The sequence below is a fragment of the Mesoplodon mirus genome (assembly GCF_964341445.2).
Source record: "Mesoplodon mirus genome assembly, chromosome: 8".
NCBI classification, from domain to species: domain Eukaryota; kingdom Metazoa; phylum Chordata; class Mammalia; order Artiodactyla; family Ziphiidae; genus Mesoplodon; species Mesoplodon mirus.
Window position 1 is genome coordinate 69,381,763 of NC_138984.1, and position 11,051 is coordinate 69,392,813.

Here is an 11,051-nt window from a genome sequence, read left to right on the forward strand (position 1 = left end):
CGGAAGTTCTAGCTGAAGAGAGATTCTGATTCAGCATGTCTGGCGTGGGGTCTGAGATTCTGAATTTCTAAGAAAGTCCCAGTCAATGCCAATATATTGCTGATCTCTGGAGTACACTTTGAAGAGGAAGGCTTTAGGACAAAACTTGGCAAACTTTTTCTGTAAGGGTCCAAGTGGTATTTTTGGCTTTGTGGGCCATGTGGTCCCTGTTACAACTCTTCAACTCTGCCATTGTAGCACCAAAGCAGCCAAGGACAATACATAAAGGAATGAGTGAGACTATGTTCCAATAAAAAGAAATAGGTGGCAGGATAGGTGTACCTTCGTTTGCCAAGCCCTCCTTTAGGAGACGACTCTGAAATTAGATATTGCTTATAAAAAATTTCTAATTTTTGGTTAAAAAGTATATATATGTTTATATATATTCAATGTAAGATGGAGTGGGCTTGTTTGTTCAGGTTAGTTTTATAGTTGTTAGGATGTAACACATTTGTAAAAATCTCATTTTACACTAATTTATACTAATTTATAATAATTACTGCACACCTAAATGGTAAACATAATAACTTTTCCTGAATATCTGAGTTTTAATGAATAAATGATGATGATAAAGTAGTGATGAAAGGTCGGCTAAAGGCTGTTTGAACGAACAGGAAAGCTTACAGTTTGAGGATGTTTAAAATTATAACAAAATAGGGCTTCCCTGGTGGTGCAGTGGTTGAGAGTCCACCTGCCAATGCACGGGACACGGGTTCGTGCTCCGGTCCGGGAAGATCCCACATGCCGTGGAACGGCTGGGCCCGTGAGCCATGGCCGCTGAGCCTGCGCGTCCAGAGCCTGTGCTCTGCAAAGGGAGAGGCCACAACAGTGAGCCCCCGTACTGCAAAAAAAATTACGACAAAATAAATGAGACAGTTATAAAAAACCCATTGTATTAATTTTACTCACTTCTTTTAGATTGCGAGTCTGCAAGTTACTTCCTTGCCAAGAATGGGAAGAATTTTTCAGGGTTAAGAAATAGACTAGGAACTATAAGTAAAACTAGCTTCCTTTTACCAGGCCCTGTACAGAGAAGGAAGGATGAAGTGCCTGCCCTGTAAAATTGCAACGTTATGGAGGTCAAAGAAAGGTCAGGTAGGAGAGAGCCTGGAACTAACGAAATGTTGAAATAGCAGAAGACCTCAAATCCATTCTAAAGTAGGCCAAGGGCTGTGTTGTTCCATATAAAAAGGATCAAGAGGCAGAGATGAATCATCCCAAGTAAGATCTGAATAACTAGAGTTCACAACCTTTGTAGTCTGAACTAGAATCTTACTAGCTAGCCCTATCCATCATCCATCTGTCCGTCTTACATCCCTTTCCCATTTTTTTCTGTAGCTATTCCAAATCTTCACTTTGCATTTTAGTTTTCAGTGGACTTCACTTCCAGTTTCATGAAAGGTCATCATGAGAGAACTTCCTGCTTCTTCCCTCTCCCTTTCATGATTATGAACTTAAATTTACATCCACTTTCATCATACCACCCGTTCCTCTTATCTCAGAATAAAGTGTTCTCCCAATTTTACTTCCTTTGTTGTAGATCCACCGCCCCCCCCTTCCCACCGCACCTTCCTTTTTCATATATCTTCAGCCTTTCCTTTTATATCCAATATTCTTGTTACGATATTTTTTAAACATTCAAGTTTCTCCTGTGTTAGAGAAAAAAATCCTCATGCCCAGATCTCTCCATAGCTAAATATCTTACAAGACTAGAGAAGAGATAGTCCCTGTTTCACAGTGACTGTAGTTGCTACCACGTGTGTTGTGCGTTCACTCCTACACTACCATTTTTCTCCTTGAATTAACTGCAGAACTCTTAATTACAAAATTTAACATTCCTTTTTCAATCCATTATTTGAAACTGTTTATCATTACTTTTCAAAATGCTTTTCTTTCTTAATTTCTCTGGCATCACTCCCTGTTTTGTTTTGTTTTCTGTCCAGCTTTCTGATCACTATTTCTCACTTGTGGAATCCCTTTTCATAAGCTACTACTTTGAGTAGCAGAAGTCTGGCCAAAGATTTCTGAGTCTGTCTAGCCTGTCTTAAGCCTCTGTCCTGAGAATCTTCCTTTTGGTTTTCATTTGTATTTCCTGTTGCTTACTGGGAGTTTTTACTTCAGTGTCCCACAGGTATTTGCAGTTCAGCACATCTAAAATTGACTTCATTATTTCCTACTTCCCACCGACCTGTATCTTCTCTTGGGTTCCCTATCATGCTGATTGGTGTTTCATCCAGCCAGTAACTCAAATGAGAAACCTGGCATCACCTTCAGTTCTTCCTTCTCCCCCAGTAACTCCAGCCAGTCAAGGATAAAAAATAATGGTTGACATTTATTGTGTTTATGATCGTGTGCTCAGTAAATGGGAGGCACTGCAACAAGTGGTTAATAGTATCTCATTTAGTCTTCACAGGAACACTAAAGAGAGGAATTATTAACCTTATTTTAAAGATGGGGAATTAGATTTCCAGGTAGGCTGAAGTAGTCCTGTAAATAATAGAGCCATGTTTAAACACCCTGTGGAAGGAAAGTTAGCTTTCCAAGTCTTTCACTCTCACCATACCAAACTATTAACCATTTCCTGCATTCTCCATTGTGTGTTGCTTCTGCACATATTGTATTTGTTTAGAACTCTAAATTCATCATACTCAGTTTTAGCTCAGGTGTTGACTCTTCTTTAAAATCTCTCCCCTTCTACAAATCGAATGGCTCCTTTGTCTTCCAGGTAATGCTGTCTGCAGAACTTTACTTAGCACACTGTCACTAGACACATCTTTGAGGACAACATTGATTCTTGCTTACTTCTCTGTCTCCCATATATAATGCCTGATATAGAGAATTCATACTGTAAATTTTGGTGAAGTAAAATAATGGAAAGAAAGTTAAGAAAATTATAAAATAAAGAACTTTAGAGTATAAAGGGTGAATGTAATATATGTTGGTTTTTTCTTAATGAGAGACATAGCATTTCCTCAGTGAAGAAAGCTTTCTCTTTGAAATTCTAACCCTTATTTCTTAAATAACACTGGTAAAGTTAATTGGAATACACACAGTTCCACAGCAATTTCTGTAAATAATTTGTTGTATCATTTTGTGTTTCTGAAAGAAACATAAAAAATGCTTGGTAAGTGATTGAAATATGATGAGGTTTAGTATTTTCTTTCAGATTTTGGGTTTGGGTTAAGAACTTTTGACTCCAGATGAAGAACTGATAGTTACTCCAACCAAGCTCACACAGCTTAAAATTCTTTAGGAATTAGAGATTTCTTGGCTAGGTATAGAATGAGAAATAAAAGGCAGCTCAGGTGTGTGAAGAAGGAATGGATTAGTACCAGCTAGTTCATCCTGTCTCCTACTGAGCCAGTCAGACACAGAAACAAATAGCCAGCTGGTTCTTAATGTAGGACCTTAATATAATTTCTTATTCTGGCAAGCAGAGAGCTTTCTGCTTAGAGCAAAATCAGTTGGCAGTGATGCTACTGTATTAAATTGCAGGAGTTCTGTCATAAAAACATGTCTGAAATGTGGGACTATATGCGAGGGAAAGGAAATACAGGAATTAATATGGTAAGGATTGAAGATTTCAAGAAAGTGGAGTCTAGTATGTAGTACAGAGATTCAGTTTGGAGTCAGCCAAACCAAGGTTAGAGTAAAAACAATAAACAACATGAAATGAAAAAAGAGCTGCTAATCTGTTTGGTCTCTCTCTTAAATAAACAAAGGTAATTTATTTGAAACTTTTGACAGTGGCTTATTCAGTGCTTTTATTTGTGGTTCAAAAGTAAGAGCATAGTCACTTAAATTGCCAGAATCATTGAATTAATTTGAATCTTAAATTTGAAATGTATTCCATTCCTGAATAAATGAAAATAATTAAGGTATATGATGATTTATTCACTTTACAAGTTTCTGTTAAATATCAATGTAAATATATTGCTAGAAAGTACATTTCCAGACTACAAAATCTAGATATAAATAGTGGAAGTCTGAGTTCCCTAGTGAATTATAAAGGGAGGAGTGATTATGAACTCATAGGAAGAGGGTAATACCAAGCAGAAATGCACACAAACCTATAATTCTTCAGTCCCGTTCTTCCCTCCACCTCCTGAGTCTGCTTGTATGTTATTGTTTGTTTCTCTGTTTTGGATTGGGGATGGGTCTAGATTTAGGTGTTTTACTTAGAAGGAAGGAAGAGTTGAAGTAGAAGATGAAAAGAATTTTTAAAAATCTCATCTGTAGCTAAGCTTTCTTTTCTGTACTAGATAGTGGCTAACATTTATTGATCATTTGGTATGTGCCACACACCTGATTCTCATAACAACTTTATAAGGGTAGATTTTATTTTTATTTCCATTTTGGGAAATTGAGGCTCAGAGGTCAAACAATTCTGGCTTCATACCCCTTGTAAGTGGCAAAGCTTGGCCCTCAAACCATCTCTGTTTAGCTACAGAGCTCGAACTCTTAACCACTAACAGGAACCACATGAGTACCTTTTTGTAGGATTCTTTATTATTAGAAGGCAGTTCTTTAGAACTAAAACAAAATAGTACCTTTTTATAACTAATCTTTTAGGACATGGAAATAGTTCTATTATAATGAGACTTTCTTTGTAACCATATTTTCTCTAGTAATTTTTTCTTATTGAACAATATCTCCCATTTCCATATTGATTTCAGAAATGTATTGCAGTGGACTAGAACTTTATCTCCGGATAATAAAATCCACATTTAGGAATCCTAACATTTACTCGGGAAACATTCTGGTTTTGTCATTGAGTTCTCTGTGTATTTTTCTACCTATTTTTAAATGGTCAACTGAATAGTCAGGCCTTAAAATTTTGGATTAGTATGTTAAATGAGGTCATATATTAATTTTCATTATATTTGTGTGTCTCCTTGATTGATTCTTTGTGACTAAAATATTTATGTATTGATAGTTATACTCCCTACATCATTGTTTCAGTTTAAGCACAGGTAATGTTGATGAATTAACCTATTTTAATAGGTAGGAAAAAACCTACATAATCTCATTCAAGTGTTTTTACTTATTCTGTCTTTGCAACTTGAATAGTCATAGAAATTTAAAACTGTTAGGGATCTTAAGTTTATCTGATCCAGCCCTTTACTTGATAACCATGAAATCTTAAGTGTGTAAGTTCACTTCTCCTGGTTTTGTCTTTTTCCCTTTATACCACAGTATCTCATTTGCTAGTCCATTGCCACATCTTTGAAAATTGACATTAAGGAAAGTTAACCTTGTTAACTCTTTTATTTGCTCTGCTCACTTGTATTTTATATCCAGTTGACAAAAAAGCATTTTGAGCAAAGGAGTATTTTAGGGAAATTAATCTGTACAATATGTTTTAGGTATAAGGAGAGAATGACTTGGAAAGAATTGCATCATGAATTTATTTTCTCGGTCACATTTATGTATGAAATAATAATTGGGCAATAAGTACATTAGTTATTAGAAAAATAACTTAAAACCACAACAACAAAATCTGTAGGTCCATTAAAATTAAAAAAGACTGATAATATACTAAATGTTGGTGACACTGTGGAGCAACTGAAACTCTCATATGTTGGTAGAAGTGTAAAGGAATCAACTATTTGGGGGAAATGTTTGATGCTTTCTACTAAAGCCACATTTACCATACATGTACCTTATAACCCAGCAATTGCATTCCTCGGACTTCCCAAGAGAAATGAGTGCAGATGCTTACCACCCACCACAGGTGTGTACATAGTATCATGTTCATAATAGCTCTCTTTATAGGAGCACCAAATTGGAAACAACCTGAATTCCCAGTAGTAGAATGGATAAATAAATTTTGGTATTTTTATACAATGGAGTACTAAACTTTAATACAGAAGAACACACCAGTGCTACGTGTACAGCACCATGGATGAATTTCACAAACACTACTGAGAGAAAGAATGCAGACACAAAAGAATACATCATGATGCCATGTAAATGGAGTTTCAACAGCAGGTGAAACAAGTCATCATGATAGCAGTGTGGTAGTTATCTGAGGGTTTGAGGGAGGGAAGGTGGATATTGACAGGGAAGAGGAACAAAAGAGCTTTCTCTGGTGCTAGAAATGTTCTGTATTTGATCTGGGTGGTAGGTACATGAGGGTATACCATAATAAAGATTCATTGATCTGTATATATGTTAGGCATTTGCGCTTTACTGTGTATACTTTAAAAAGTAAAATGCATATATATAAAGAGAGATTGAGTAAAATAGGCACCATACTTAGTTATAATTTTTCAGTTCAAAATGTGCCCTCTACAAGAAATAAATGAAAGGCTTTGACAAAGGGGAATCAAGATACCTTCAGCTTTTTACAGGACTTCAAAGATCACAAGAGGCATAGGAGGGAAAACTTACCAGGGGTTCTCTGTATCTTCCTTGGGAGGAAAATCATGGTGGGTGTTTGAAAAGGAGCTTTAAATCAAGCGATTTGTCAAAGATTTTTAGTCCCTTGCCTGGCAGTACATGTGTGACAATGGCTACAACGTTCCCAGTGGGAGTATGGTGCGTTTGAGATGGTAGAAAGACTAAGAACCACTGCTCTGGAGTATTTCTTCATTGCCATTAGAATTCCTTGTTGTGCCTGGTTTGTGACGGTCACTAAGCATTTGAGCTTGTATATCTCAGTAAAGTTCAATTATATCAACATTGTAGTTATTATAATTTCCTAAAGTTCAGTAAACTGTACTTTAGAGATTCTTCTATTTTTGTGGGAATGCAGGGTCTCAAACTAGTAGAAGAGAACAATTAACTCCTGAAATTCTGTTCCATGATTAACTTTGTTAGTATGAATTTAAATGTTCTCAGGTCAGTATTATTATTTTTTACAGTGACTGATAATGCTGATAGTTATGATTAGATTTCTTTTCACTAATCAATTTTTGGAGGAATTCTTTTTTTTTAAAGGAGCAAAGCATTTAGTGTATCTATTTTATTTTACCGTACAGTAGGTAATACAGCTAGGTAGATTAGCCCTTAATGGCACATGAGAAGCATCTTAAACTAGTCCCAGTTGAGTAAGATTGAGTGGAGAGAGTAAATAATAACTCCCATGGACCAGAACAGGGGGCCATCAGGATACATCAGGGTCTTCTGTAGTCTCAGGTGAATGCAACGGGGTTGTTCTTCAAAGAGAGTATCTTCTTTACTCTCTGCCACTGATCTTACTGGACTGGAAATCATTATAATGAGGTGTCTTCAGATGTTAATTTTGATCTAAGTACTTCCCTGGCTTTGATCTGTGCTTAGGAAAGAAGAGGACAAGGGGAATGATAACCCTCTCAGCCCAGGGCCCTTATTACTTATGACTTTCCATTCTTACTACTGCTGGTGTGTACCTCCTCCTATGTCCTTGATTTGGATTGCTCCCGTGAGAAGATTCTCTTCTGCCTCTGACACCAGTTGGACCCTACCTTCTATTCTTTTCAGCATGTCTCATCCTTATTAGGATAAGCAAAGAGTATTACTGCAATACAGTTAGTGCAAGGAGGGTTAAGAAAATATAGTAAAATAAGTAAAATTGCTGCTTGATAGAGGGAACAAATGTCACATGAGCTATTTGGCGCTCATAGTAACAATTCAACAGTGTCTTTGCTGACACCTAGGAACTCATTGAAAGCCACTTAAGTAACCTATTAAGTTGAGAACTGAAATGTCTATAAAAGACATAATCTGATTTGTGACTCACATATGGACAAGTGCTGTTTTTAGTGCTCAAAGAAAAAGTAGAATTCCTTCATGTAATCTAAAAAAATGGTACAAACAGGACAAATACTTGAAATAATATGTATTTTAAGTTATAAGTGAGTACAAGAGAGTGGGGAAACACAATGCTAATTTAAATGAAAGAACATGCTTGTAATGTAACAAGATATGTACCTTAGAATTAGGTGATGGTACACACATGTGATTATGAGGCACAGTAAAGAAGTTATAGGGATCAAACTGAGCATTTTACTCTAAGTAATGAAATTGAAAAAATTATATTTGATAACCAAGACTTACATTTGACAGCTTGAGATCTATTACTAATTCTGAAGATGTCTGATACTCTTTTTTAACTTGTATATTAATGTATAAAAGATATTTGGGAAACATGTTTCCAGATTGTAAGCATATTCGGTAAAAACTGATGGTGTTTTTGTTATACCAAATTACATTTTCCTTTTCTCGTTTGTTTTTTTCTCCCTCTAGGAAACTGACTGGACATTCTTTCCACATGGGCTATAGTATGGCAATTTTGAATGGCATTGTAGCTGCTCTTACTGTAGCTTGGTGCCTCATGTAAACCCACACTGAAGCAATATTCTTGACAAAACTTAGTCATGATTGCTTTGTAATAACAGGGAAGAACATCATTGCCTACTCAGAAGACCAAGAAACCTGCTGCTCATTATGTGCTTCAGATACATGTCATATCATCATCATTATGGAGGACTTTTTAAGCATCGTTCTAGAGCCTAGGCATTGGGAATATCTACGTGTTAAGTTTCAAGTAATGCTTAAAAGTGTAAGATGTTTACCTCATCTTTTTACTTTTGTATGCATTGTCCTTATAAGTTGTAGAAAACATTTTAATGGAACTCAAACCCGAAAACTTGGATGCAGAACATCCTGTGTCAATGCCTGCCTTTCCATGTATATGTATATACTACATTTTTGCTAAGAAATACTGATAGTACTGTTTTAGAAATATTTCTTATTTATTCATTATATTAGTAAAGCAAACAATGCCTACTACTTTGACATTTTACAGAAGCTACTTTTAAATCAGAATATTTAGTTTTCGATATATAGAAGGTGCAGTTATATTTTTTAATGGGCTATGGTTCTTTATGTGTTTTTTTACATATTTTCCTACTATATCTTGAATTTGTATGTTTTTAAATTGTTACATCTAGGCAAATGTAAATGTTATTTTTTAGCTCGTGCAAACCTTAATACCTACCATTTTTAATAAGTATTTTGTCTTCTAAGAAAAGCACACTGGCCTGAGTTTAAAACTAAGTAAACTTATTTAAAAAAAAACAACAAAAAAAACTGAAAAAAGTTTAATTATTTAAGCCATGAAAATATTCAGGAAATTTAAAGCTATTCACTATTTCCATTTTCACAATTGCAAATACTTACCATGGTGTATATATGATTACTTCAACAAAACTGATATTATCTTGTTTTTAATAAATATAAACCTGAAGTTTTTATGTTTAGAAATGCTTGAACTAGTTTGTTTTTCATCTCCAAAATTTGGTTACCAAAATAGAAAAGGTATTTTGATACAGTGTGTACATGTATAATTTTTTAATGTATAGTTTCCTTATTTTCCTATTTAAATGTTCTTTTGTAATTGTGCTGCTCTGTTTTTTCATAGTAATTAAGCCTTAATTGTTCCCACTTCCTTTCTAAATACCTGTTTAGAATAGTCACTTCAGTTCTAGAAAGATGGACTATTTTAAATACTGTTTTCCCTGGCCACAGAAAAACCTACATTAGGATAGCATTGTGTAGCAAAACTGCTTATTCAGGCCAAATGGGAAATGAGTATCTGCAGTGTGTTCCTGTTATCTGCTGATTGTTGTTACTGAGTAAATGATTTAATAATGTTTCTAAAAGTCTTAACATTTTTTTACTATTCAAAAACCTTTTATTGGAAATGCCAAATGCTGCTCTAATTTAAATTATCTGAAGTGTTTAGATTAATATGGGAGGAGGTATAAGATATACATACATACATATACACAAATCCCATGGCTTAAGTATTCCTTCCAGAGCGTTTGTCATATGAACCTATTTTCACTTCCTGCCTTCCTCGCCTAACCTCCTCCTTTCCCCCTAACCTTGGCTCTAAAGGGCTCTTCTCTCCACCTCCCAAGTCGTCCCCCCTCCCCCACCCCATCATCAAATTTGGATAGTTTCTTCCAGATCTTTGTGTCTTATGACTAAGAAAAATATAGTAGACCCTTTACATGTAAATATCTGTAAGACATATCTATATATAATATAGATATATATCTGTAAGATACTTCTTCTGGAACTCTCTTTCTTTTGGACTAGCACTCTTTCTTGGGAAATTTCTCTCTCCAGTCTAACATAGAATCCAGATATAAACTATCCTGCTTCATTAGCAGAGTGATTGAGGATAAGTACCTAACCAAAGCTGAGCCAATTCTAGTTTCTTATCTTTTCTAGCCACAGTGATTGCAACAGGAATAGAGACATGACTTAAATTAGGCCAGTCCCTTCCCAGGATTTTTCAAGTTGAAATTAAGGTAAATTAAGCTGGGAAGATACAAGCCCAGGAGATGCTGGCAGCCAGGGTTTAGCCAAACTCAGTGGGAAAGAATAGGGTTGACACTGATGCTACTGATGACATTCCAGTAGTCCCTGAAGCCCAGTGGTGACCCTGCCATTCTTGAAATTTGCTTTTCTCACAGTTTTGAAAGCTAGAAGTCCAAGAATAGGGTGCCAGCATGGTTGGGTTCTAGTGAAGATAGCTGTCTTCTCATTGTATCCTACTTGGGTGGGGAGAGAGAGGGCTAGCTCTCTTCCTCCTAGAAAGATTCTAATCCCACCATGGGGGCTTTACCATGCATTACCTAATTACCTCCCAAAGGCCTCACCTCCTAATACCATCCTGTGAGGAGTTAGTTTCAACAAATGAATTTGGTGGGATTTGGGGGGCACAAACATGCAGTCCATAACAATATCCAGTACCAAAAGTGGGGTCTTTGAAAAGATAAGATAGACTTGGACTTCGCTGGTGGTGCAGTGGTTAAGAATCCACCTGGCAGTGCAGGAGACACGGGTTCAAGCCCTGGTCTGGGAAGATCCCACATGCTGCGGAGCAACTAAGTCCCTGCACCACAACTATGGATGCATGCGCTCTAGAGCCCATGAGCCACAACTACTGAACCTGCGTGCCACAACTACTGAAGCCTGCGTGCCTAGAGCCTGTGCCCTGCAACGAGAAGCCACTG

General features: G+C 36.2%; 1 protein-coding gene across 3 annotated transcripts in view; it reads left to right on the top strand.

The window, feature by feature from the left end:
- Nucleotides 1–9,679, top strand: part of ARL6IP6 (ARF like GTPase 6 interacting protein 6) — a gene marked incomplete at its 5' end in the record, with an annotated part of 37,392 nt that extends 27,713 nt beyond the window's left edge. Inside the window, one exon of one of the 3 annotated variants that reach the window (XM_082629965.1) lies at nucleotides 8,269–9,679. In XM_082629965.1, coding sequence (XP_082486091.1) covers nucleotides 8,269–8,362 — 94 coding nt within the window. In that variant the 3' untranslated portion in view covers nucleotides 8,363–9,679. Of the gene's footprint in view, nucleotides 1–1,059; nucleotides 1,124–5,814; nucleotides 5,895–8,268 lie in introns of those variants that run through there. The other 2 variants (XM_082629961.1, XM_082629962.1) reach the window with 2 other exon arrangements.
- Nucleotides 9,680–11,051: the final 1,372 nt, after the last annotated feature.